The sequence below is a fragment of the Pelophylax lessonae genome, assembly GCF_965119305.1.
Source record: "Pelophylax lessonae genome assembly, chromosome: 11".
Lineage (NCBI taxonomy): Eukaryota > Metazoa > Chordata > Amphibia > Anura > Ranidae > Pelophylax > Pelophylax lessonae.
The window spans coordinates 67,878,282-67,904,602 of NC_138778.1; the positions used below are offsets into that span (position 1 = coordinate 67,878,282).

The window sequence follows — 26,321 nt, forward strand, 5'->3', positions numbered from 1 at the left end:
TTTTTTCCCACAAACAGAGCTTTCTTTTGGTGGTATTTGATCACCTGTGCGATTTTTTGATCATGCGCTATAAACAAAAAAAGAGCGACAATTTTGCAAAAATAACAATATTTTTCACATTTTTTTATATGAAATTCCCCCCAAAAAAATGTGTAAAAATCAAAATTCTTTAACATTTTAGGCCAATTTGTTTTATGCTACATATGTATGTAAAAAAAAATTGCAAAAAGCGTATTTTGATTGTTTTGCGCAAAAGTTATTGCGTTTACTAACTAAGGGAAAGATTTTTGTTATTTTTATTGTTTTTTTTTTTAACGAGTAATGGTGGCGATCTGCGATTTTTTTTGCGGGACTGCGACATTTCGGCGGACAGATCGGACCCTTGACTGACATTTTTGACACTTTTGGGGGTACCAGTGACATTACTACAGTAATCAGTGCTATACATATCCACTGTTACTGTAAAAATGACACTGGGAGGGAAGGGGTTAACTTTATTGGAGAGGGAGGGGTAAAGTGTGTCCCTAGGGGCGTGATTCTAACTGTCATTGGATGTGGCTGTGTGTGTAACAGCACAGCTCAACGGTCCTACATAGCAGGACCGTATGATCTGTGCTTTTACACAGGAAAGAATGACAGGCGGCTTTGTTTACATTAGCCGCCTGCCTTTCTCCCTCTCCACCCCGACGATCGCGAGTGACCGGCGGACATCGGGTCCGCCAGTCACACGCGCGGGCTTCTTAGGGAACGAGCGGGGGCGGGAGCGCGCCCGCCCCCCGATTGGCTCCCAGGCTAGTGACGTACCGGTACGTCACTTTCCCTTGGAGGGGCTGACCGCTGCCGTATATAGTCGGCGGCGGTCGGCAAGTGGTTAAAATATAAAGCAACAGATTTCTATGGAAAACAATGTACCGCTTTTAAGCACAGAAATCTGGACATAATCAGACCGCCAGGGAGGTTCATTTAAAATAATGAACAGCGTCACCTGGTAATTGTCCTGCGCTTTAGCAGTAATCCAGGCACTGACAGGTGGGCAAACAAGTCACCTCACCTAATTTCTACTATAAATTCCTCTTTTTGTTGTGGCAGATTCCCTTTAAAAAAAAAAAAAAAGAGAGCAAATTGGACTTCCTGATATTTAGCACAGGACGGTGCTACACGATCGTGTCATGAAAATTGTACTGTGCGTTTCCCGGCAACAGGCAAAGCCAGTGTACAGCTGCTTATTATGTGAACAATAGGAGTGTCTAGGTTCCTCTCCTAGCCTATTGGCTTCATACTGGTGAACCCGATAGGGCAGACTGTCGGAGTCAGCAGGGCATGGTCTTCGCACAGAGTGAAGCAGGTATGAGATAAGATCTGATCCCAAACTACAGAGCCCACCAGAGCTGGCACAGCTCACTCAGATTTCAAGGGTATCTCCTTTAATCCCTCCTCATTGTGTTTTCAGAGGGGCTCTGATTTCTGGCTTATAAAAACTGTGATTTCAACCTGCGAATGAGTTATGGCAACAGTCATCAGCCTTTCCGATCTGGTAAATCTATCCATTGGCACGCCTGAGGTCGGGGCCGTGAATTTCAATGCCCTGCACACCCTTCTTCATGCCATAATAAGGAATTTAAACATCCAAGATGTAAAAGCCGAGATCCTAGAGGAAGATAAGGGCCCATACAATGCCCCTAAAGGGCTGGTGAAGGTAGCTGGTGAAGAGGGGCAGAATGACTGGGTGCCCAACGGCAACCATCGGATGGAGCAAAAGATTATGAAAATAGAGCAGCAGTTACAGGCACTGAATAGTTTGCCCACCGGACTGGACCTCATGGGAAGAGCAAAAACACAGCAGGGCGGTAGCACACCAGTAGAAGATATGTGGAATATGATACAGATGAAGAAGAAACTTGAGGCTAATGAAAATGGAGTATGCCAGGTAAATAAAAATATTTCAGGTTGTACACCTTTAAGGCTCTTTAACATGGGTAGCTGTGGGGCCATAAAAACAGGCAGCTGAGCCATGGTTTTACCGCCTCCTGTTCTCCCAGTTAAAATTTAGACATTACAGTCTGACAGGGTTTTATATATGATGCTTTGTTATATGGCTATGTCATTTTTATCTTGGACTGCAGAGTCAGACTCACCACGGGCCTGAACCGTAACCACAAACCAGGGATAAGCAACCTCAGCAGCACTCCAGGTGTTGTGGAACTACAAGACCCATGAGTCATTGTAGGTCCCTGACAGCTGGAGGCATGATGGGATTTGTAATTTCACCACAGCTGGAGTGCCATGGTTGCCTACCTCTGTCACAAACCAAACACATGGCTCCCAGTTGCGGTCTCGCAATGTAACACTACCATGCAACAGTTTAACCACTTAAGCCCTGGAAGATTTTACCCCCTTCCTGACCAGGGCCTATTTTGCGATTCGGGACTGCGTGATTTTAACGTACAATTGCGCAGTCGTGCGAAGCTGTACCCAAATTAAATTGACGTCCTTTTTTTCCCACAAACAGAGCTTTCTTTTGGTGGGTTTGATCACCTGTGCGATTTTTTGATCATGAGCTATAAACCAAAAAAGAGCGACAATTTTGCAAAAATAACAATATTTTTCAAATTTTTTTATATGAAATTCCCCCCCCCCAAAAAAAATGTAAAAATCAAAAATTTTTAACATTTTAGGCCAATTTGTTTTATGCTACATATGTTTGGTAACAAAAATCGCAAAAAGCGTATTTTGATTGGTTTGCGCAAAAGTTATTGCGTTTACTAACTAAGGGAAAGATTTTTGTCATTTTTATTGTTTTTTTTTTTAACGAGTAATGGCGGTGATCTGCAATTTTTTTTGCGGGACTGCGACATTGCGGCGGACAGATCGGACCCCTGACTGACATTTTTGACACTTTTGGGGGTACCAGTGACATTACTACAGTAATCAGTGCTATAAATATGCACTGTTACTGTAAAAATGACGCTGGCAGGAAAGGGGTTAACTTTATTGGAGAAGGAGGGGCTAAGTGTGTCCCTAGGGGCGTGCTTCTAACTATGGTTGGATGTGGCTTTTCATGTAACAGCAGTGATCTACGGTCCTACATAGCAGGACCGTATGATCTGTGCTGTTACACAGGGGAGAAAGACAGGCGGCTTTGTTTACATTAGTATCGGTGTAACCGACGATCGCGAGTGACCGGCGGACATCGGGTCCGCCGCTCACACACGTGGGGGGGTCCGTGAGCGACCGGGAGCGGGAGCGCGCCTCCAGCGGCGCACGCTCGCTCCCTTGAGCCTCACAGGCTAGCAACGTAGTACTACGACACTTTGCCTGTGAGGGGCTGACCGCCGCAGTAAATAGTCGTGCGGCGGTCGACAAGTGGTTAAAGAAAAAAAAAAAACAGGAATCAGGTGGTAGCACTAGTGCCTCTCGAAAACCTTGCAGCCCCTGCTATACCATCCTCTGAAAAGTGATCCACCACAGATCGCCCATCAGAGGATGGTAAGCACTGACACCTGTCAGAAAGCGAGCTTAGGTAAGCAGGTTTTAAATTGCAGCAACTAATAGCAACAGCAGTGACCTGAGACTTATAATAATAATAACTTTGAAGCATAACGGCAATATATACAGTAGCATTCCTGAGTTTGAAAAGAGCAGAAGTGTTGTCCATAGCAACTATTTTTTATTTCTGAAATTCTTACCATCGCCTCCCCCTCCTGGCCCTTTTTCCGCCAGCTTCCCGATCATGGGATCACTGTGATTGGCTGTCACAATGATCCCACTAATCAGGAGCCTGACAGTATCAGGAGATATTGATGACAGCGCTGTCAAAGTGCTGGGGCACCAGGTGAGTGCACTTACAGCATAAAACAGCATTGCTGGCTTTATGCATATACACTATGTGGCAATATAGAGGAACTTCGATCCCTATTATTGTGGCACGGCTCCTCCTCACCTGTGCCAGTATATGTGAATGTCTCGCGCAGATGTGCTGAAGATCTCTGCAAAGTATTCAGGACCCGGCTGGGTATTGCAGCATGCGCATACAACATTGGTTATGTGCAATGTCTGCTGCACATGCATGGAAGTGCCACTGGTCTATGGCAGGTCTTGAATCACAAGTGTCACTGATACTGCCTCCTGGGATGTACGGCATGGACATGCCAGGAGGCAGCAAGGTCGGCACAACGTCATTTTCACCTAGACGGGAAAGAAGGAGAAAATTGTATCTCATTTTTAATTGGGTGAAGGTCCGCTTTAACGTTTGATGTTTTCATTTCTGTATGTTTTTCCACTGAGGAGATTTTTCCTCACTTCCTCTCTCTATGATACCTGATTGTAATGATGGTCTTAGCCAGGACTAGAAAGCAAAAAAAAAAACGATTTTCAAAGATTCTAAACCTTCCCCACGCTATGTTCTATTGGTTTTTTTTTTTTTGGCTTTTTAGAGAGATTTCTCAGCATTTCCTGCTCAGATGCAAACAACAGAGACTCTAACCCACAGGTGTCAAACACAAGGCCCTCAGGCCGAATGCCGCCCCCCAGGCCATTTCATATGGCCCTCGCACCTCTCCTGCAGCTGTGGCATCCCCCTTGTCTCTGCCCCCCACCTTATCTCTGTAGTCAGCAGCAGAGAGAACAGAACTCCTTTTTCAGATCCTGCACTCCTCTGTGCATCTGCAGAAAGGCTCGTCTTTGATCACCTGCCCTTCTCAGCAGTCCACAGCAGAGAGGAGGACTGAACTCCTCCTACAGATCCTGCGCCTCTCTGTGCAGCCGCAACACCACCTTGCCTCCCCTGGTCTCAGCATTCAGCAGACTCTGGAAGCTGACTCCAGCCCTCCTCTGGTTCTTTTCCAGACCCTGCACTTCTTCCCAGATCCACCCGGCATCTTCTTCCTGGCAGCAGCACAAGGTAAGGGGCTGCATTGTGATTTAAGGAAGGGTGGGTGACTCTTGACTTCTGATGGTGGGGGGGGGGGGGGGGGCTGTTGACATCTCATGTAGGGGGGGAGGAGGCGTGGGGTGCTCTGGACATCTAATCCTACAGATATAACTGGCCCTTGAAGGGCAACCATAATGCTGATGCGGCCCACGATGAAAATGAGTTTGACACCCCTGCTCAACCCGTACATGTTCTATCTGAAGCTAAAAAGAAACATTTTGACTGGTGTTGGGCTTTAATAATTAAAGTGAATTAGTCAGAGAGTCAAAATAAAGTTACAAAGGCACTAACCTAAAAAAATCAATATAATATATGACTGTCTGTGGGCCCATTGCCTAAAACTTCACTCTGTAGCAGAGCTCCTGGTGCCAATCCAATTAGACTCCTCAGGGTGGTCAAATAATGTGTCCCCTGCTGCCCACTGTGGTTCCTCCCACTGACTAGTCACTGCAGGACACAATCGTGATGTTGGGTTCATCAGGAGGAACCAAGGAAGTATTGAATTGGATCAGAGGCAAGAGCTCTGTAAGAGAGGAAAACTTCAACAAAAGGGCCACAAATTAGTTGTAAAGTTAGAAGGTGGAGTGGGCGGAGCTTCACAGAAGTGGGCGTGGTAAGTAATTGATAGCTGTGCTGCAAAGTGTCCCTGGAAATTTTTTTCAAATGTTGGCAACTATGGCCTTTGCAACTTTTTTGACCTCCTGAAAGGGTCACTTTAACCACTTGCCGACCGCTGCAAGTACATATACTGCGGCGGTCAGCCCCTCACAGGCAGAGTGACGTCGGTACGTCACTAGCCTGTAAGGCTCTGGGGAGCGAGCGCCCGCGGCCCGCTCCCGCTCGTCACGGCCCCCCCCCGCGCGTGTTACCGGCGGACCCGATGTCCGCCGGTCACTCAGCGATCGTCGGGGGAGAGGGAGAAAGTCAGGCGGCTAGTGTAAACAAGCCGCCTGTCATTCTCCCCTGTGTAGGAACACTGATCATACGGTTCTACTATGTAGGACCGTTGATCATTGTTCCTACAGCTCAAGCCACAGCCAATCACAGTTAGAATCACGCCCCTAGGGACACACATAGCCCCCTCCCTCTCAAATAAAGTTAACCCCTTCACTGCCAGTGTAATTTTACAATGACAGTGCATATATATAGCACTGCTTACTGCAGTAATGTCACTGGTACCCCCAAAAGTGTCAAAAATGTCAGTCAAGGGTCCGATCTGTCCGCCGCAATGTCGCAGTACCGCAAAAAAAATCGCAGATCGCCGCCATTACGCGTTAAAAAAAAAACAACAAAAATGACAAAAATCTTTCCCTTTGTTAGTAAACCCGATAACTTTTGCGAAAACCAATCAAAATACGCTTTTTGCGATTTTTTTCTACCAAACATATGTAGCAGAAAACAAATTGGCCGAAAATGTTAAAAAACTTTGATTTTTACATTTTTTTTGGGAAATTTCATATAAAAAATGTGAAAAATATTGTTATTTTGCAAAACTGACCCTCTTTTTTTGTTTATAGCGCATGATCAAAAAATCGCACAGGTGATCAAATACCACCAAAAGAAAGCTCTGTTTGTGGGAAAAAAAGGACGTCAAATTCGTTTAGGTACAGCGTCGCATGACTGCGCAATTGTCCATTAAAGTCACACAGTGTCGAATCGCAAAATACCCCCTGGTCTTTTAGCAGCCAAATCCTCTGGGGCTTAAGTGGTTAAATGTGTCTCAATTCCCTGAGCTAAAAGGTGTGAATCAGCATTGATCAACAAAGTCAGCATCGTCATGGGTATTGTAGGAGGCAAACTACTTAAATACTAAATAAATCACCCAAAAGGAGCAAGTGAAACGGACACAAGTGGGGACTGAAATTACTTACTCAACCGGCGCTATTACCAGGTACCTATATGTATATAGAGTGATATATAAAATGCTAAAACAAATAATATATCTAAAAGCTGCTGCTATAAATCTAACCGCATAAAATGAAGGTGCATGATAGTGACAATCAAATAAGAAGTACTAAAACACACTAGCAGCGCTAAAATTCATAAATAATAAATGAAGTGCAGTCCACTGGGATAATGTCCATATGTTCATATAATCATGCAATGTGCCCAGAAACCGTGAATGGATATATTGCACTGGACCCTCCACCGCACCAACGTGCTCCCCCTAATGAGAGACACTCACCAGAAATCTGGTCATACAAGGACTTGTAATGCCAGCCTATCTCAGGCTCAGAAAACGATATCCACAGGAATTTCCCAGGACAAACGGCCCTCGATCAGTCTCAATCGGATCAATTCTTGTGGCAGACCCACAGGAGATTCCAATTACATCAGGGGTAGTACATGTGAAAATAATAGCTCACATAGGGCAATATTGCATGGCTAAAATCAGACTTTATTACCCACAAAAGGATCCCCAGTAGCTGATGCACTTACAACATGTAAAACAAAGCAAGCTTGTCATATAAAGGATGAGGCATAAACCTGCGTGTAGAGGCCGATCCCCGTAGTGTCAGTTCGCCGCCGGTACCAGGCTGTAGCGAGCCTCGGGTTCAGCATCAGACGCCAGGTCCTACCTCGTGACCGTGTGACCACGCCCTGACGCGTTTCGTTAGCAAGTAACTTCAACTGAAGCTTGCTTTGTTTTACATGTTGTAAGTGCATCAGCTACTGGGGATCCTTTTGTGGGTAATAAAGTCTGATTTTAGCCATGCAATATTGCCCTATGTGAGCTATTATTTTCACATGTACTACCCCTGATGTAATTGGAATCTCCTGTGGGTCTGCCACAAGAATTGATCCGATTGAGACTGATCGAGGGCCGTTTGTCCTGGGAAATTCCTGTGGATATCGTTTTCTGAGCCTGAGATAGGCTGGCATTACAAGTCCTTGTATGACCAGATTTCTGGTGAGTGTCTCTCATTAGGGGGAGCACGTTGGTGCGGTGGAGGGTCCAGTGCAATATATCCATTCACGGTTTCTGGGCACATTGCATGATTATATGAACATATGGACATTATCCCAGTGGACTGCACTTCATTTATTATTTATGAATTTTAGCGCTGCTAGTGTGTTTTAGTACTACTTATTTGATTGTCACTATCATGCACCTTACTAAATAAATCACACTACCACTTCTTTTGGATAAATCATGGCAGCGGCTTTATTATTGGTTTTAATCAACTTTACAAAAAATAATTTCAACATATTACTGAATATTTTATTAATTCACATCACAGATACCGAATACTTCAAACACGGCCCAACCACTAGGGCTCGAGCCTAACATCCTTTACTTTAAACCAAGGTTATCAATTATCCCCTATCTTTTATTTACGGATAGGTCCCACCACACAACAAGCCACGGCGAGGGATGGGGGTGGGGGGGGGGACATTTGGGGAGCTGTCCTGGTCAAAACCTTTTCCTGACTGGCAATAAGCTGATCCCAAAATCCCTTTTTATAAAGGGACCCCAGAAATTCCAGAAACTTCCAAGGGTCAGGTGACCCAAAGAACCAATCCCTGATCACCTTTCCCAGCCTCTGGAATATTCCGGGGGCCTACCAAGTGCCTAGTACCTCACATAACTTCCTGGGTAGTTTGAAACTGTTGCCTCCACAATCCCATGAGGAAAGGGGGGGGGGGGCTTTGAAACCAACTTTCCCCCCCTTTTCCTTTACATTATGAAGTTTATTTACGAAAATTAGAGAGGGCACAGTTAGTCACAATTCTGCAGAGAAACAAGTTTATTTAAACAAGCTGACGTTAGAAACTGATTGGTTTCCCTGAAGAATTGTGACAAATTTTGCCCCTTCTAGCTATAGTAAATAAACCTCTATACTACTATTATGTACTAGAAGCTCTACTAGACCCTGGTGGATAGGGATGGGCTCTGTGTTTGAGACAAACGTAAGTTGTACTCGAACATCAGCTGTTCCTGTGTTCACACGAACAAATAGGGCGCTTGGCGGGAAGTTTGCCCGCTGATGAGTGCCCCATAATGCACTGCGCTGTTGCAGGGTTCGTGTGCCCCCATAATGCACTGCACTCTTTCAGTGCATTGATTGCTGATGATTGGGCAAAGCATGCACCTGACCTGTATGCTTTGGCCAATCACAGCACAATGTACTGTCAGAGCCATGATTGGCCAAAGGCAGAGTGCCTTTGGCCAATCATGGCTCAGGGGCTAAGTCCACGCCTCACACTATATAAGGCTGCTGGTTACACGGCAGCTGTGTATAGTGTGTGATATTAGAGGTTAGGCAGGTAGTTAGTGGATAGTGAGTTCAGTCAGTTTAGTGCAGTCAGTGTAGTGTACAGGCATACTCCACTTTTAAAATTTATGGATATGTTGTAGTCCCGGGTCCCCTCTCGGTGCTCCTCAAGTTTGGTGCCCCTGTCACTTATGGTTCGTGAGCAGTGCCATGTCAAGCTGACCAAGATTTCCCATAGACGGCGCTGTTAAAAACCAGGAGCAGTGCCATGTCAAGCTAACTAAGATTTTCCATAGACGCCAATGAGCACTGAAAGCTGAAAATTGGTCTGGGCAGGAAGAGGGTGAAAGTGCCCTGTATTTAAATTGTTAAGGGGAACCCTATGACTGAATTAAAGAAAAAAATGGCTTGGGGTCCCCTCCAAAATTGATACCAGGCTCTTTGGGTCTGATATAGATTTTAAGGGGAACTCCATGCCAAAATGTAAAAAAAAATAATGACGTGGGGCCCCCCCAAAATCTATACCAGACCCTTATCTGAGCAAGCAGCCTGGCAGGCCAGGAAAGGGAGGGGGACGAGCAAGAGCCCCCACTCTCTCCTGAACCATACCAGGCCACTTACCCTCAACATGGGGAGGGTGCCTGTTGATGGGGACAAGGGCCTCTTCCTGGAAACCCTGGGCTGTGGTTGTGGGGGTCTGCGGGTGTACCGAAATAAAATTGATGTCCTTTTTTTCCCACAAATAGAGCTTTCTTTTAAAAAAATCTAAATTTTTCATCCTTTTAGGCCAATTTGTATTCTGCTACATATTTTTGGTAAAATAAATCGCAATAAGCGTATTTTGATAAATTATTAATTAAAAAGTTATTGCGCCTACAAACTAGGGGAAAGATTTATGTCATTTTTATTTATTTATTTTTTGTTACTAGTAATGGCGTCGATCTGAGATTTTTAGCGGGACTGTGACATTGCGTTCGACAGATCGGACCCCTAACTGACATCTTTTACACTTTTGGGGGGACCAGTGACATTACTACAGTAATCAGTGCTAACAATATGCACTCTTACTGTAATAATGGCACTGGCAGGGAAGGGGTTAACCTAGGGGTGCTCCCACAAACTGACGTACCCCTACGTCGATTCGCGCAGCCGATCCAACCTGCCGCAGTAAAACTGCAGCGGGCGGTCGGCAAGTGGTTAATAGGGTTCGCATGTTTGCTAGAACTTTTTCCCTGTTCGAGATGTTCTGGTGCGGACCGAACAGGGGAGGTGTTTGGCCCATCTCTACTGGTGGACCCTGTGAACGATTCTAGTATGTATGAGGAACTTATACCACGGTGGCTGCCCAATTAGTGCAGCATTGTTCCTTTATCAGTTTTCTCTAAGGGCTTTAAAATAGAATAAGCGGTAGTTGGCAGGCTATCTACTTTCAATATGGTGCTTAAAGTCATATATATTACACTGTGTGGTGCCAGGATAATTCCAGTCTTTAGACATCCTCTTGGCACTGCAAAAGGACAGGGTGATACATGGGTAATGTCATGGTTCTGCTCTGGAGTGACGCAACCAGTGGAGACCAATGTAGTCTCCTTTCCTCATATGTGGCTTTATGTTGCTTGGAAACCAGGCAGAAGACAGAATTTTGACCCCCACACATGAAAGAATGTAGTGTAAAGGGTATTGAAACTATATGGAACATTGATAATAATTTGCAAACACAGCCAGAAACAATCCTAGCAGTGCTTGTCCCTAGGAGATCACCATATACAGAATGCCATTCACCAATTCCCTTCCAGTTTCTTTTTTTTCACTTTTAGTTTTCTCTTTTGTTTTAATTAAATCGTATTTAAAATGGGTTGGAACCCATGTCATGTTTTTATTTACGGTGTCCCTGCTTTAACCTCTTCCCGCTGATGTGGCGTATATATGCGACTTCTCGGCGACTGAACTTTAACACCAAGAGGCCCCGAGATGTTACGAGAGCACCCTTGCACTGCCTCCAGAGCCTTGGTCTCCCGGAATGTGGCCTATGTCACCTATGTATGTCGCCTATGTCGCCTATGTCCCTCTCCCACATTTCACATGCAGAGCTAGGGAATTTCTCCAGATATACGCCCAGGAGCATAGCATAGCAGTTGAAGATAAAGCCCTTGGTAGAACGGGACTGCTACAAAATTACAAAGATCGGGGTCGGTGACATCTCAGAGGCCCCCAGAGACCGCTGAGCATTTACCACATGTTTCAATTGTAAATAATAAAATAATATATTAGAGGAAAATCCATATCTAGACTGCAATTCTGCAAAGGAGATTAAATGGCTGTTAGTCATGATATATGTTTGATATGCCTCACCCCATACCCTCGCCACCCAACCGCATTCTGTAACTTGACCAATTCAGAGTAGGTTTGGTTATCCCAAATAGGACTGTACCCTGAACAGAAGGGTGAATTGGATCAGATGACCCAAAGCACCAGGCGGCGCTGAACAATCATAAATGGATAATCAGCATTGATGTGACCTATAATAAAGGACACAAATGATAATAAATAAATACAATAAATGAAGTATGCAGTATATGAAATATGCAGTAATGGAACGAATTAAAATGAAACAATCAATAAAATGTAATATATGTATAAAAACAATGCTCTATAAATAAGACCATTTGATATGGGATGATCCTGAAATACTCCATGTGAGGGAAATCCTATAAATTAAATTATCAGTCCTTCACCACACCATGTGCAGCCTCTCCCAATGGTACCGCACTCACCAGCAATCAATGGGTAAAAGGCACATCATTTCACTTAGATGCAACTGGGACCTCACTGACCACCCCGAACTGGATATTCTTAGGCAGATACGAGCAGCTATCCTGGAATGAGCAATTCTCTCCACACCATTCCTCTTCACTCCAAAGATAGAGGGAGAACACCAGGATTCTTAACAACACTCTCCACCCAAAAATCCGGAACAAATTCCAATCATAGGACATGCAAGATATGTAAAGAGGGGAGGGAGCCTTTCATAGTGTAGTATGATAATAACTTTATTTTCCCATATGAACCCCCCTCACACATTGCACTTACAACAATTAACCACTTAAGCCCCGGAAGATTTTAACCCCTTCCTGACCAGGGCCGATTTTGCGATTCGGCACTGCGTGACTTTAACGGACAATTGCGCGGTCGTGCGACGCTGTACCTAAACTAATTCAACGTCCTTTTTTCCCACAAACAGAGCTTTCTTTTGGTGGTATTTGATCACCTGTGCGATTTTTTGATCATGCGCTATAAACAAACAAAGGGCATCAATTTTGCAAAAATAACAATATTTTTAAATTTTTTTATATGAAATTCCCCCAAAAAAATGTAAAAATAAATTTTTTTTAACATTTTAGGCCAATTTGTTTTATGCTACATATGTTTGGTAAAAAAAAAATCGCAAAAAGCGTATTTTGATTGGTTTGCGCAAAAGTAATTGCGTTTACTAACTAAGGGAAAGATTTATGTACTTTTTGCTGTTTTTTTTAAACGCGTAATGGTGGCGATCTGCGATTTTTTTGCGGTACTGCGACATTGCGGCGGACAGATCGGACCCTTGACTGACATTTTTGACACTTTTGGGGTTACCAGTGACATTAATACAGTAATCAGTGCTATACATATGCACTGTTACTGTAAAATGACACTGGCAGTGAAGGGGTTAACTTTTTTTGAGAGGGAGGGGTTATGTGTGTCCCTAGGGGCGTGATTCTAACTGTGATTGGTTGTGGCTCGAGGTGTAGGAACAGTGATCAACGGTCCTAGATAGTAGAACCGTATTATCACTATTCATACACAGGGGAGAATGACAGGCGGCTTGTTTACATTAGCCGCCTGCCTTTCTCCTGCTCTAACGGATGATCGCGAGTGACCGGCGGACATCGGGTCCGCCGGGCAGACTCACGGGGGGGGTCCGTGACCGCGCGGGAGCGCACCTCCGGCAGCGCGCGCTCGCTCCCTAGACCCTCACAGGCTAGCGACGTAGCCCTACGTCGCTTTGCCTGTGAGGGGCTGACCGTCGCAGTAAATAGTCGCGCGGCGGTCGGCAAGCGGTTAAGTAAAACAGAAGCATATATCAAGCCATTGAGACGGCCGGACCTGCATTACACATCCTCACCCAATCACCGACCAGCAGTGGAGCGAAGCGATAGATAGTAGTGGCAGTCCGTAGGTGCTTGACGGAGCCGCGTGGTCACGCTCTAACGCGTATCGTCATGGACTTCATCAGAGGGCATTACCCTGTGTAACCCGTAACCTTTTGTAGTTGTCTAGCTTTCGCCCAAATTTTGTGTATAAGCCTGTAAGTATAGATACCTTTAACACAGCTGTGAATTAGTAAGAGGAAATAGACACAAGACCGTTTAGTGGTAAATAAACGTAACAAATCGGTACGGGTTAGAATATTTGGTGATTACAGCATAAATTAACACACAGAAGGTAAGTTCAGACACAGTCTGCTAGACCATATAATCACAATGCCAAGGTAACCTAACCACTTCAGCCCCGGAAGGTTTTACCCCCTTCCTGACTAGGCCCTATTTTGCGATTCGGCACTGCATACTTTAACGGACAATTGCGCGGTCATGCGATGCTGTACCCAAACAAAATTTATGTCCTTTTTTTCCCCACAAACAGAGCTTTCTTTTAGTGGTATTTGATCATCTGTGTGATGTTTATTTTTTGCACTATAAACAAAAAAAGAGCGACAATTGTGAAAAAAAAACAATATTTTTCACATTCTGCTATAGGACTTCCCCCCAAAAAATTTAAAAATCAAAATTTTTTAACATTTTATGCCAATTTGTTTTCTGCTACATATTTTTGGTAGAAAAAATCGCAATTAGCGTATTTTGATTGGTTTGCGCAAAAGTTATCACGTCTACTAACTACGGGAAAGATTTATGTCATTTTTTACATAGTTACATAGTAGTTGACGTTGAATAAAGACTATAGTCCATCCAGTTCAACCTGTGTAGGTGTGTGTGGCCGTAATCATTTCGCATACCCCTGAATGTTCAATTTTTATTATTTTTTTTTTTACTAGTAATGGTGGCAATCTGCGATTTTTAGCGGGACTGCGACATTGCGGTGGACAGATCGGACCCCTAACTGACATTTTTGACACTTTTGGGGGTACCAGTGACATTACTACAGCAATCAGTGCTAAAGATATGCACTGTTACTGTAATAATGCCATTGGCAGGGAAGGGGTTAACCCTGTGGGTGATCAAAGGGGTAAATGTATGCCTATATGCTTACTAACTGTGTGTGTGTGTGCGGGGGGGTTGGTGGTTCTGTGACAGGCACAGACAGATCGCAGTTTCAGCTTAGCTGAAACTGCTGATCTGTCCCTGCCTGTCTCACAGAAGATCCTATGTAAACAAAGGAGGCGGGTCTTCTCTCCGTTTCCCGGACGATCGTGGGAGGAAGGGGGCAATCGCCACCTCTCCTCCCGTGGCCCGCCTCCCGTTGTGTCTAAAGACAGCAGGAGCGCGGCTCCGGCGGCGCGCTGGGAGGGTGCATGTGATCGGCACAGGGCCAATCAGTACTGTCCAGACAGAGGGTCAGGGGTACTGCAGCCTCATAGGATAGTCAGAGTAGAATAAAAACTCCTCCTACAAGCTTTAACCAGTGCTCGGCTGGACACTGATAGAAGTCACAAGACTGTTATATATTGCTGATGAGAAAAGGTATTTAGCAGTTTATATTTACAAAAATAACTGCATTTCTGTGTACTGTGGTGCCTAGATATAGTGAATGCAGGGTCCTGGGTTTAGTAACATTTTAAGATAGAGTTCTGTAGCACTACACTGCAATTGACTTATAAATCAACAGCGTCAGCAATAAACAGTTCAAACAGTGGGTATAGAAAAGAATCACCCCCCTTTAAAAATATTACATTTATTTGCTTTGCAGCCTGTATTGAAGACAGACACAGTTTTTGTCTTGTGCAGCTTATAACATCCAAGTGAAAGATATAACACCAACATGTAAGAAAAAATAAAATAAACAACAGAATCATTGAGTTGGAAAAAGAATCACCCCCTCCTAAAAATTACTTGTAAACTCAATCTGCTGTAGCTAATCACCTTCTCAATTATGCACAAAGTCATTTCAATTTCAACTGTGATGAGCTGTGGTCATTTTGATTACTTCAGCATGAAAAGAGCTTTCCTGGAGCATTTCGGTCTCTAGTAGTGCAACTGAAGCGAACAATCAACTATGGGTGGCAAGGCAATGTCAAAAGATCTCTGGGATAAAGTTGTGGACAGGCACAAGTCAGGAGATGGATATTAAAAAAAAAAATTCAAAGGCTTTATCAATGCCTAGAAGCACAGTGAAGTTGATTATTAAGAAGTGGAAGGTATTTGGTACAACACAGACCCTCCCTGGATCAAGATGTCACTCCAAACTGGATGAAAGAACCAGGAGGAAACTGGTCAGAGAGGCTACCAAGAGGCTTACAGCAACTCTGAAGCAGTTGCAGGAATTTATGACAAAGAGTGCTCATTATGTGAATGTGACAATAATATCACAAATTCTCAACAAATGTGGCTTGTAAGGGAGGGTTGCAAGAAAAAAGCCACTACTGAATAAAGGCCACATGCAGTCACCACTGAGCTTTGCCAAAATGCACTGTTAGGATTCTGAGGCCACATAGAAAAGGTGGTATAGTAAGATGAGACTAAAATTGAATTGTTTGGCCTCAATACAAAACGATATGTCTGGTGGAAATCCAATAAAGCTCACCATCCAAATGACACTATTCCTACAGTAAAGCATGGAGTTGGTAATATCCTGTTATGGAGGTGTTTCTCTGCAGCAGGGACTGGAGCACTCATCAGGATAGAAGGAAAAATGGATGGTGCAAATACCCACAAATTCTTGGGGAAAATCTGCTGCCCTCTGCAAGAAAGTTGTCAATGGGAAGAAGGTTTACCTTCCAACATGACAATGACCCAAATCACACAGCAAAAATAACCTCACAATGGTTGAAGGAGAAAAAGGTGAATGTCCTTGCATGGTCTAGTCAGAGCCCAGACTTAAACCCCCTTGAAAATCTGTGGAATGACTTGAAGACTGCAGTCCACAAACAGTCACCATTAAATTTAAATGAACTTGAGCAGTTCTGCAAAGAAGAGTAGGCAAATATTGCAAAGTCTAGATGTGAGAAGTTAGTAGAGACATATCCCAACAGACTAAAGGCTGTAATTAAAGCAAAAGGTGGTTTAACAAAATACTAACACAAGGGGGTGATCCTTTTTCCAACTCAGTGATTGTTTTTGAATTGAAAAAAAAATTTTTGGACAGGTTGGTGTTATAACTTTCACTTGGTTGTTATAGCTTGCATTGAGTAAATGTAGCTGGATAAAACAAAGGCTTTGTCTGTCCTTATTTCAGGTTGCAAAGCAACAATGTGATTATTTTAAAGGGGGGTGATTATTTTCTATACCCACTGTATGAACGGTTTATTGCTGGCGGTGCTGATTTATAAGTTAATTGCGGTGTAGTAGAACCAAATTTTATTTTAAAATGTTACTAAACCCAGGACCCTGCATTCACTATATCTGGTCTCCCACAGTACACAAAAATGTAATCATTTTAGTAAATATAAACTGATAAATACCTTTTCTCATCCGCAGTATACCCACTGTATAAGCATTAACAGCAATGTGAATAATAATACTAACACTAGTCTTGAGTGCACTCTAGGAGCATGGCTAGGATATGGAGCAATGTCATTTGAGAGGTACCTCTTAGCATAAGCAAAAAGTAAAGGTCTTTGTGTAGCAGCTTTTAACCACTTAAGCCCCGGAGGATTTGGCTGCTAAAGGACCAGGGGTTTTTTTGCGATTTTTTACTGCGTGACTTTAACGGACAATTGCGCGGTCGTGCGACGCTGTACCTAAACGAATTTGACGTCCTTTTTTTCCCACAAACAGAGCTTTCTTTTGGTGGTATTTGATCACCTGTGCGATTTTTTGATCACGCGCTATAAACAAAAAAAGAGCGTAAATTTTGCAAAAATAACAATATTTTTCACATTTTTTTATATGAAATTCCCCAAAAAAAAAAGTAAAAATCAAAATTTTTTAACATTTTTCGGCCAATTTGTTTTATGCTACCTATGTTTGGTAAAAAAAATCGCAAAAAGCGTATTTTGATTGGTTTGCGCAAAAGTTATCGCGTTTACTAACAAAGAGAAAGATTTTTGTCATTTTTGGTGTTTTTTTTTTTAACGCGTAATGGCGGCGATCTGCGATTTTTTTTCGGTACTGCGACATTGCGGCGGACAGATCGGACCCTTGACTGACATTTTTGACACTTTTGGGGTTACCAGTGACATTACTGCAGTAATCAGTGCTATACATATGCACTGTTACTGCAAAAATGACACTGGCAGGGAAGGGGTTAACTTTATTGGACAGGGAGGGGTTAAGTGTGTCCTAGGGGCGTGCTTTCTACTGTGTAGGGACATTCCTATTGGTGTAAAAGCAAAGATCAACCGTTCTACATAGTAGAACGGACAGATCTTTACTTTTACACAGGGAGAACTGACAGGCAGCTTGTTTACACAAGCTGCTCTGTCTTTCTCCCTTCACATCGAGTCCGCCGGTCACACGCACTGACTTGCCTGTGAACGAGCCGCGGCGGGCGCGCGCCTCGGCGGGCGCGCGCCCGCCCGCGATAGGCTCGCAAGTCAGTGACAGGCGAGTGACGTACCGATACGTCACTCTGCCTGGCCGGGGCTGACCGCCGCAGTATATAGTCGTGCGGCGGTCGGCAACCGGTTAAAGGGCAATTTTTAGTTCTAACTCTTCAGCCGGCTAGCATTGGGGCCCAGTGGTATCGTGGATGCACATGAGAATAGTCACAGTCAAGTCTGCAGGCTGCAATAAGGCTTTATGGTCAGTTCCTCAGTTTCTCTGGAAGCAGATAGTGAATTCTCACAGCAGCAGCTCACCCATTGCAGCGATATTGCAGCTCACCATCCAGTCACACACAGCGATTAGTCCACATAGTGTTTGGGACCCTGCCCAGGCTGCCAATATGCAGCAGTGATGGTGCACACTGGTCAGAAATGTGCACTCTCCCATCTTCCTCACTTCAAGAGGAAGCTGTGTCCTGTATGGTCTGAGAAAATGCAACTCTTCCCCCCCTTACAATTTCCCTCTGGGAAATGCAGTTCAAAAAATCTTGATTACAGTAAAGTAGGGTGACTAGATGTCCCCAGTTTCCTGGGACAGTCCACGGACCAAGTCTGTTCCCGGTTTTGTCCCCGGATTGGATTTGAACAGGGGCCCAAGCAATTTCAAAGACAGTCAGTGCAGAATTGGGAAAAAAGTTCTGAATTGCATGCCCCTTACTCTGTCGCTCCTACTAGCTTAGTAGCTTAGGGGGTGTATTTTTTCCATCAGTATCTGGTCAGAGCAGAGGGACTATTTCTTCAGTTTCGGGTGCATGCCCATTCCGCTCCCGCTCGCATGTTCTTCTGCCTTGGATCAAGTCCTGGCCAGCCATCTGCCTGCCCATCTCCTTGCCTTCCCTGGCAGAGTGATCTTCCTCTGCTCAATTCTACACCCCACCCAGTAGTAGCTGGGGCCTGGTGGCAGTGACAGGCAGAGAGAGGCAGCTGAGCTCAGCTGACAATGTCTAGCAGTAGGAACAGAAGGGAAGTGGATCCCATCATGGGGCTGCCAGTTCCTTTATGGCTTCAACACCGGTGTGCTTTGGGGGTGTTTGTGAATGGACCACATTGCACTGTGTCTGTCCACGGCCACGGCGGCTGGAATGCTGGACAAATATTTCACACAAAACGGTGCCGGCGACCCCGCTCCCACTTCTGCTACAATGGCCGCGCTTCTTCTGATGGACACGCAGGAAGTTCGGTTTTCTCCCATAACTCCTGGGGTCCCTGGCTTCTCACAGGATCCTGCACACTAAAAAGGAACTCACTCCTGAACCTGCAGAACCAGGTGAGTTTGTACAACCCTCTGTTGAGCCTACTTTGGCACAGATCAGGTCAGCTATTCAGGATTGTCAAGCCAAACTGACAGCACAAATAGACTATCCACATCGATTTTTCACTGTTAAAGCAGGATGTCCAAAACTTGCGGGATTGCACTGGGGCTGCAGAAGATCGCATAAGTACAGTAGAGGATACTCTTACCCCTCTTGCTACCACCGTGCGGGAAGCTTCTAATTAGTTGGAAGCACTCCAAGCTAAAGTGGATGACCTTGAAAACAGGTCTCGCCACAACAATCTGCGATTTGTAGGTTTCCCTGAAAAATCTGAAGGGGCTAACCCAGAGCAATTCCTGTTTACTTGGCTGTGAGGAACTCTAGGTCAGAAAGTCATTTCTGCCTTCTTAGCCATTGAACGTGCTCACCACACTCCTCCTTGCCCTCCTCCTGTGGGTGCTTCACCACAACCTTATATTGCTTGTATCCTGAATTTTCAGGATAAAGTGGCTATACTACGAGCTGCGAAATTGCGGGGTGAGCTACACTATATTAGTCAGGCAACTCATATTTTCCCGGATTTTTTAGCTGCAGTTCAAAAACAGCACGCCTTTTTTACCTCCATTAAGGCCAGGCTACAGGAACATGAAATTCCATACTCCATGTTATACCCAGCCCCAGCGAAGCCTAAAGTTATTCATGTGGGCAAATCTCACTTCTTCACCATACCAGCGGATACCTCTTCCTGGATGGATGAAACCTTTGGTGGCTCACACACCCCTGCAAACGCTGAGTGCTCATAGAAAACAACTGGCTGACAGTCGACCCGTGTGTATGCCAGCCGGTCTGACAGAAGCTGCCCATTAAGCTGACTTCTGTCAGACAAGCATGCTAAAAATCCAGCAGCTGACCGACCCCCGATCAACGCTCTCTGCCAATGGCCCTCCTGTCAGAACACAACAGCTCAACAGGTGAGATCACTGTACTAATGTCGGATCGTTAGTACAGTGGCTCCAACTAGAGCTGACAGTTTTTTTTCGTAGTGTAAACCAGCCTTTAGCATGGTCAGTTTTTAATAGGAAAGCAAAGGGACTGGCAGGAAACCCAGGAATATCACACAAAAGAAGCAAAATAAAGAGATAAGAATACTTTCTTATACATGTAAATTGTACAGCAGACACATATCAGGGATACAAAATGTTTGGGTGACAAACACTTTAAAACATACAGTATATATTGTCCTGAAAATGCAGAACAACCTTATCATCTTCCCTCCTTGTGCTCTCCTGTACAAAATGCAGTCACTTCTCAAGTTGAATTATTTAGCATGACACCCTGGGGTCTCATTACAGATAATAACCTGCCTCCAACATCAACAAACAGCTCATCATTGTGTTACTAAGATGGGTAATTACTGCAATGTGAGATGGAATGTCTGTTACTGTGTGTTAACTGTTTATGGAGACAGCTAGAAATCACAGCCTGTATGTTCATCAGGGATTTCCCATACTCATTAATCACATTCACTTTACATTCTTCCACACACTCAACAACATTTCAATGCCACCAGAATATAGAAAAGGTAATTTTAAAAAATGATATATATATATATATATATATATATATATATATATATATATATAATCACATCATATTTGTGCAAAGCTCTCTAATCTTTTGCAATGACAATTGAAAATTCTGTTTGATATATCTACACTGTGTGCACAAATATTAGTATTTTGAACAAATCATAATTTTTATGCATATCGCCCAATTCCAAGCTATATAAACTTAAATAACTTAAATTTAAAGCGGTAGTATCCCGCTTTTTGACACTTTTACCTACAGGTAAGCCTATAATAAGGCTTACCTGTAGGTACAATTAATATCTCCTAAACCGGCACGGTTTAGGAGATATTTGCAGTTCATGCAGCTGCTCACGGGAGCGGCGCATGCTCTCTGAAGGTCCGGGGGGACCTTCAGTTTTCCTTGCTGGGAGCTTGCCGGAAAATCACTCCCGCGCGCAGTGACGTCATCGCGGCTCCGGCCAATCACAGCGCCGGAGCCGCCGAACCAGGAAGAGACGCAGAGGGATCATGGCAGCGCCCGCAGCGATGTCCGGGGGTCAGTGTCGGGGCTTCGTTCTAAGGTAAGTAATACATAATGAGCTAGTATGCGATGCATACTAGCTCATTATGCCTTTGTCTTGCAGGTTTCTTTTTTTTTTCAGGTTTACAACTGCTTTAAGCATATAAGGTGATGTGTATTTGTGTAATGAGAGAGCGTGTGGCTAAGGAGATCAACACCCTATATCAAAGTGTGCATAATTATTAGGCAGCTTCTTTTTCTCAGGCAAAATGGGCCAAAAAAAAAAGAGATTTAACTGACTCTGAAAAGTCAAAAATTTTAAAAAGTCTTTCAGAGGGATGCAGAACTCTTGAAATTGCTAGGATATTAGAACGTGATCACAAAACCATCAAACGTTTTGTTGCAAATAGTCAACAGGGTTGCAAGAAATATGTTGGGGAAAAAAAATAAAAAATTAACTGCCAAAGATTTGAGAAGAATCAAACGTGCAGCTACCAGGAACCCATTATCCTCCAGTGCTGTCATATTCCAGAATTTCAACCTACCTGGAGTGCCCAGAAGTACAAGGTGTTCAGTGCTCAGAGACATGACCAAGGTAAGGAAGGCTGAAACCCGACCACCACTGAACAAGGCACATAGGTTGAAATGTGAAGACTGGGTCAAGAAATATCTGAAGACAGATTTTTCAAAGGTTTTATGGACTGATGAAATGAGAATTACTCTTGACGGACGAGATAGATGGGCCTCTGGCTGGATCAGTAGCTCCACTTTGACTCAGACGCCAGCAAGGTGGAGGTGGGGTACTGGTATGGGCTGGTATTAATAAAGGTAAGCTAGTTAGACCTTTCAGGTTGAAGATGGACTCATAATCAACTCCCAAACCTACTGCTGGTTTTTAGAAGATACTTTCTTAAAGCAGTGGTACAGGAAAAAGTCTGCATATTTCAGGGAGACCGTATTTATGCAGGACAATGCGCCATCGCATGCACGGAAGTACTCCACTGCGTGGCTAGCCAGTAAAGGCTTTAAAGATTAAAGAAAATGACATAACCCCTTACCCCAATTGACCTAAACCCTATTGAGAGCTTGTGGGCCCTTCCTAAACTGGAAATTTCCGGTGAAGGAAAACAGTGCACCTCTCTGAACGATGTCTGGGAGGCTGTGGTTGCTGCTGCACAAATAGTTGATCGTCAACAGATCAAAAAACTGACAGACTCCATGATAGGAAAGCTTATGATTGTTATTGAAAAGAAGGGGGACTATATTCGTCACTGATTTTTTATTTATTTTTCTAAATGTCAGAAATTTTTTTGGAAATTTTGAGTTGTTTGTTTATTATTCTCACTTTAACAGATGAAAATAAACAAGTGAGATTTTTAGTTTTTTTATTTAATTGCATGATTATTCTGCACACTAAGGCCCCTTTCATACTATGAGACCAATCAGGTCCACCTGTCCTTTTTTCAGGCGGACCTGATCAGGCCACCCATTCTCCTCTATGGGACAGCAGATGACACCCGTCTGCCATCCGATCTGACAAGATCTGCTGAAAAGAAACGGATAGTGATACGTTCCCATCCATCCAGTGGGTCGGATCGGATGGAATCAGATGAAGGCAGACATGCCATCCATTTTCATCCAATCTCCCCCATAGAGGAGAGGGGGACTCTGACAGGTCTGTCTCTGCACTGTGAGCGGAGATGGACCTGTCATCCACCTGCTCAGCGGGGATCAACTGAACGATCCACCGCTGAGCTAGCGGAGTCCGCCAATCTGATCCGCCCCGTGAGAAAGGGTCCTAATAGTTGCCCAATAACTGTGCACACATGCTGTAGATATTCTCCTAAGAAAGCCAAAACTTCACTTTTACTTTCTTAAATATTCAGTTTTGATGTTTTTTTAACATTTTGGATTGACAGAGAGCACTGTGGTTGTTAAATAATGAAATTATTCCTCCAAAATACAACTTGCCTAACAATTGTGCACACAGTGTATATGCTGTCTCCCATGGCTAGTGTGACTTCATTATAATAAAAGTGAAACTGAATATTGCCCGCACAGAGCAAAACAACAGATTAATTTAAAGGACAACTAAACCCAAGAACAAAAACGTAACACATTGCAGATTAACAGTCCTTAGATGTGGTGGCTGCATTCATTTTCATTTTTTAGACCTATTTCCCATTATTTTAACTTGGTGATCCTGTTAATAATACACTTTAAGCACCACGCTGGTAAACTGCATTAAATCCCATTTATGCAGCACTTTGCATACTAAACATTTAAATCAGTCCCTGCCCTTTTAGGCTAGGTTCACAATATTGTGAGTGCGGGATAGTATGTAAATCGCAATTGTTCCTGCAGCAACAAGCACCTGCAGCCAAAATGCGCTGCTCTTTTGCAGATGTGCGGGGGTGCCATTCATTCCTACTGGCAGCCCCACATATCTGAAAATTCAGTGCGTTTTTGGATGTATGAAACCCACTGATGCAAAAGCAGTTTCCATGCTGTTGTGATTTTGAAAAGGTGCACGGACCTTTTCCCAAAGTTTTCCCGCAGGTACAGCAGCCCATTCAAATGAATAAGCTGCTGTGCCCATGCAAACGCGAGTCGCACAAAATGCAAACCTAAAGGCTAATTTCACCTTTTTTTTTTTCTAAAATCCAACTCCCCTATTTACTAATATACCAATAATGTACCTCGGTTGCAGAAAAATACAAGCTTTCTTTGAATTTGAGGACAAGGCCTTACCTTAGCCCTTGCTAGATTTCTTAGAAAGCTTCATCACATCCTGACATTAGATGTAGGATGGAGAAACCAGTAAGACAGGAAGAAGTTTACCAGCATAGCATCCCTGACATCTCTCTATGCGAGTATTTGTCTGGCTTCCCCAGCGTCCCTTCAGACAGGCTTAAGATGCCTGTTCAACTCCCTGGGGCCACGTGCAGCCCATGGGACATCCCTGATGTAGCGCAAGGGCCTACCTGATTGGATACAGAGTGATTGGATGGATAGTGTGTCCTCCTATTATATAATTTTGGTAAATCTAAAGGAGATTGTACAGAAAGGCCCCTTTCACACTGTCCGCTCCATCCACGGACTCAGTTTTTCTCAGCGGGGGATCGGCGGATGGCAGCTCCGTCTCTGCTCTGTGTGCGGAGATTGAGCTGTCAGGTCCCCGCTGTTCTCTATGGGGGAATCGGATGAGAACAGACCGCCTGTCCGTTCTCATCCGATGCCATCCGATCCGATCCGCCAGGCAGATGGAAAATAGGGTTTCCATCCGTCTGGATTTGACGGACCGGATCAGATCGGATGTCAGCGGACATCCGCTGCCCCATAGAGATGCATGGGGCATCCGTTCAGATCCGCCTAAAAACTGACAGGCGGATCTAAACGGTCCACCTGTATGAAAGGGGTCTAATTGTGCAATCAGATTTTATAGCGCATGGCCACATTTATACACCTTAAATTATCAAGTTGCACTTTCAGTGTCATTATTGCACATTTAGCACACCAAAGACGAGAAGCAAACACACAATTTGCCACATGAAAAAATGGGTGACAAACGCAGCAGTAAATAACGTGCAACTTGCACCACTCCAAAATGTCCCATTAGCTACTTTGCCACGTGTAGCACAGCCCATTCGAATCAACAGGCTGCCCTATGTGTGTCACTGGAAAAATGAGCCAAAAACACACGCTCCCACTACTTTAGGTGTGAATGGGGCCTGAAAGTGAAAGTGGCGCATTTACACAAGAACAATCAGGCTCCATCCACATCTGTGTGTTTCCAAATGCATGGCAAACTGCACAGAAAATGCCCGCTTTGCCATGTGTTTCAGAAACACTGCAAATGTACATCATGTTAGTGGTGTCATTACATGGTAAAGGCACCCCGAATGCAGCAAACTAACCTAAATATGCAGTAACGCACCACGCTCTGCTCCAAAAAAAGTTCTGGAGCTGCTCTGGAGCAATTGTTGCGTGTAGGGCAGCCTATTTATGTGAATGGGCTGCCCTATACGTGACGAGTGAAAACGCTCCAAAACAAATGCATGTGGGAATGTGAGTTTTCACTATGTGGAGATGTGAACGAGGCCTGACAACTGAGTGTCTCCGTGCTGGCCCAGCTCCTTCACCGCATAACCTTTTATGTAGCTTGCAGGAGAAGAGTGAATGGGAATACTATAGAATAATGCTTCTTAACTCCAGTTCTCAAGTACCCCCAACTGGTCATGTTTTCAGGATTTCCCCCAGATGAATTGGCTGTGATAAAATTACTAAGGCAGTGAAACTGATCAAATTACCTGTGCAAAATAACGGGAAGCCTGAAAACGTAACCTGTTGGGAGTACTTGAGGACTTGAGTTGAGAAACATTATTATAGAGCACATGTGTCAAACACAAGGCCTGCCAGGCCATTTCATGTTGCCCTTGTGGCTCTCCTGCAGCTGCGGCACCCCCTCATCTCTGCCCCCATCTTGTCTCAGCAGTCGGCAGCAGAGAGGAGGACAGAACTCCTCCTACAGATCCTACTCTTCTCTGTGCAGCCACAGCACCTCCTGGTCCCTGCCTCCCCTGGTTTCAGCATTCAGCAGACTCCGGCAGTTGACTCCAGCCCTCCTCTAGTCCCCCTCCAGACCCTGCACTTTCTGCTTCCCTGCTGTACCCCAAACTTCTTCCCAGCAGCACAATGTAAGGGGTGCACTGTGATGTAAGGGAGGCTGGGGGACTCTTGAATTCTGATGGTGGAGGGGGGCTATTGGCATCAGATGTAAGGGGGGGGGGGGTTGCTCTAGACATCTCATCATACACATTCAACCGGCCCTTTGAGAGCAATCATAATGCTGTGGCGAAATTGAGTTTGACAACCCTGCTATAGAGTGTTACTTGAGTGACAGCTCTGAGTCTGCTGGGGCCATCTAAGAAGGTCTCTTGTTACTGTATATTGAAATAAATAGGCTGGTGAAAGGGGCTCTATAAACCTAACCTTCTAGTTTCACAATTTAGAGCTTACACAAGGCTATTGACTCTCTCCCCATCTCCCCAGGTTTAAATATCTGCTTGGGCAGCACA

General features: G+C 44.4%; 1 protein-coding gene across 1 annotated transcript in view; it reads left to right on the forward strand.

Annotated features, from left to right (window-relative positions):
• The first annotated feature begins 1,408 nt into the window (after nucleotides 1-1,408).
• QRICH2 (glutamine rich 2) overlaps nucleotides 1,409-26,321 on the forward strand; it is a 176,769-nt gene continuing 151,856 nt past the window's right edge. Inside the window, exon 1 of the mRNA XM_082272781.1 lies at nucleotides 1,409-1,927. Within this exon, the coding sequence (XP_082128907.1) occupies nucleotides 1,505-1,927 (423 nt within the window). The 5' untranslated portion in view covers nucleotides 1,409-1,504. The remainder of the gene's footprint in view (nucleotides 1,928-26,321) is intronic.